Source organism: Orycteropus afer, unplaced genomic scaffold (genome assembly GCF_000298275.1).
Source record: "Orycteropus afer afer isolate SDZICR_OR568_19922 unplaced genomic scaffold, OryAfe1.0 scaffold00786, whole genome shotgun sequence".
Classification (NCBI taxonomy): domain Eukaryota; kingdom Metazoa; phylum Chordata; class Mammalia; order Tubulidentata; family Orycteropodidae; genus Orycteropus; species Orycteropus afer.
The window spans coordinates 445,583-447,581 of NW_006922373.1; the positions used below are offsets into that span (position 1 = coordinate 445,583).

Sequence of the window (1,999 nt, forward strand, 5' to 3'; positions counted from 1 at the left end):
AAGCTTCTGGTTAGCAGTCAAATGCCTTAGGCACTACACCACCAAAGCTCCTTAAGCTATTACAGGTATTTGAAATAGTTTAGTATTGAATATACCACTGAGATAAGGCTTAAATGAAGTGTTATACATATCCTTTTGCCCAATCTTCCTTCCAAGGAGTGGCTGGTGGGTTTGAACTGCCAGCCTTCTGGTTAGCAGTCAAATGCCTTAGGCACTACGCCACCAGAGGAACAGTGTACACATCAAAAAGGTTTATTTTGAAGATTACATTACAGAACTTGTGCCATGACCCCACCCAGCTTCCATTTCCACCAATTCCAGGACTTTTGTGGTTGGGATGTGAGTAACAGAAGGGGTAGAAAAGAGGGGAAAGGGGAAAAGGCATGAAGGGCTGAGGTGGGTGGTGGGAGCAGGGGAGAGGAACAAGATGGTCACTGAGACACTTGTGGACCCTAGGCCTGGGCCTCACTGTCTTTACTCCGCCACACCACAAGCGTGACGAGGAAGGGGATTAGGCAGATGGGGGCTATGATCATGGCGAGGAGCACATCCTCTGGGGGGTCGCAGAAGGTGGACTGAAGCAGGGAGCAGTTGGCAAAGTGCATTTGATGAGTCTTAAAGATGACCCTCTCTGCCCAGGGATTGGGGAAGCCCAGGCCAAACTCATCGGCATGGTACTCCAAACAATCTCGAAGGAAGCTGTAAGGCCTGGGATGGAAGAGAAGTCCAATGAAGGAAGGGTTGGGCCCAGAGAAAGGTGTGTCCCACATTCACTTCAGGCCCATCTGAAGGAGCGGAACAAAAAGCAGTTCCACCCCTGACCCAAGACACCATCCAGCACTGCCCCTACCTGCTAATCATGGCCCAGTCACACCAATCCTTTTCAAGAGGGTCCATACGCTTCTTATACTCTAGCCAGCAAGACTGGACATTTGTCTCATATTTCTGCACCGTCTTTCCTGTGGACACAGATGCTGGACATAGACCACATCCCTGCCCCACCCCTTGCTTAGGACAGCCTCAGAAAGTGTCCCAAGCAAGACACTTCTGGATGAAGAGATAGTCCAAGCTTCAACTCAACTCACTGCCGTCGAGTCGGATCCGACTCATAGCGACCCCTCCTTGGGTTTCCAAGTTGGTATCCCTACGGAAGTAGATTGCCCAATCTTCCTTCGGAGGAGTGGTTGGTGGGTTTGAACCACCAGCCTTCTGGTTAGCAGTCAAATGCCTTAGGCACTACACCAGTCCAGGCTTAGGGTTCGTTTAATGCCTTCCATATGTGCAGCACTTCCCACCTGACAAGAACTTCCACACACACTTATTCATGGGGTCTTCTCACCCACCTGTGAGGTGGGCCAGCTTGGAGCTGGGCTGGGGTTTTGAGGGCCCCAGCTGGGTTTGAGGCCTGCTTTGCAGGAAAGACATCCTTCCCACTAGTCTCCTTGCGGTAGGCCACCCTCCCACAGCATCTGGGCACCCACCTTCTGACTTCAAGCTGCTCGGGGTGGTTAGTGGTTGCGCCAAGGACTCCTGGGGCTTCAAGACAGCTGTGGACAGAAGTGGGAGAGGGAGGTAGGCTGGTGGGGTCTGGGCAGCGGAGCCTGGAGGGGAGGGGTTAGAGGCTGAGCCCAGAGAGAGAGAAGTGAGGGCTACTCTCAGAAGACAAAGAAGACAAATCCGGGCCCCCAAGGGTGCCCCAGTGCCCAGGAAGGGAGAGGCCAGTACCAGCTCCTTCCCACTCACATCCAGGCTGCCAAAGCCAACTCCCTACTCGCCAGCCCTAAGCCTCCCAAGACCTCTCCGCAGGGCCCCGACACCCCAGCTTTCGCCAAGTGGAAAGCAGCTCGTGCTGCGCCCACGCCGAGGTGGGGCTAGGGACTGTCCAAAGGAGAGAGCTGGTCCGTCCGCCTGTCCGCGCCTGCCCCCGGGGCCTGTTCGGGTCTCTGCGGTCCAGCCCCCCACCCTCCGGGGCCTATGGCCCGGCCCGGGGCGCGCGCTC

At 55.2% G+C, this 1,999-nt stretch overlaps 1 protein-coding gene across 1 annotated transcript in view; it reads right to left on the bottom strand.

Annotated features, from left to right (window-relative positions):
• Positions 1–452: 452 nt before the first annotated feature.
• Positions 453–1,999, bottom strand: part of RAMP2 (receptor activity modifying protein 2) — a 2,850-nt gene continuing 1,303 nt past the window's right edge. The window contains exons 3-5 of the mRNA XM_007957767.1: positions 1,482–1,547; positions 851–959; positions 453–708 (exon numbers count right to left, since the gene is read on the bottom strand). Of these exons, the coding sequence (XP_007955958.1) occupies positions 453–708; positions 851–959; positions 1,482–1,547 (431 nt within the window). The remainder of the gene's footprint in view (positions 709–850; positions 960–1,481; positions 1,548–1,999) is intronic.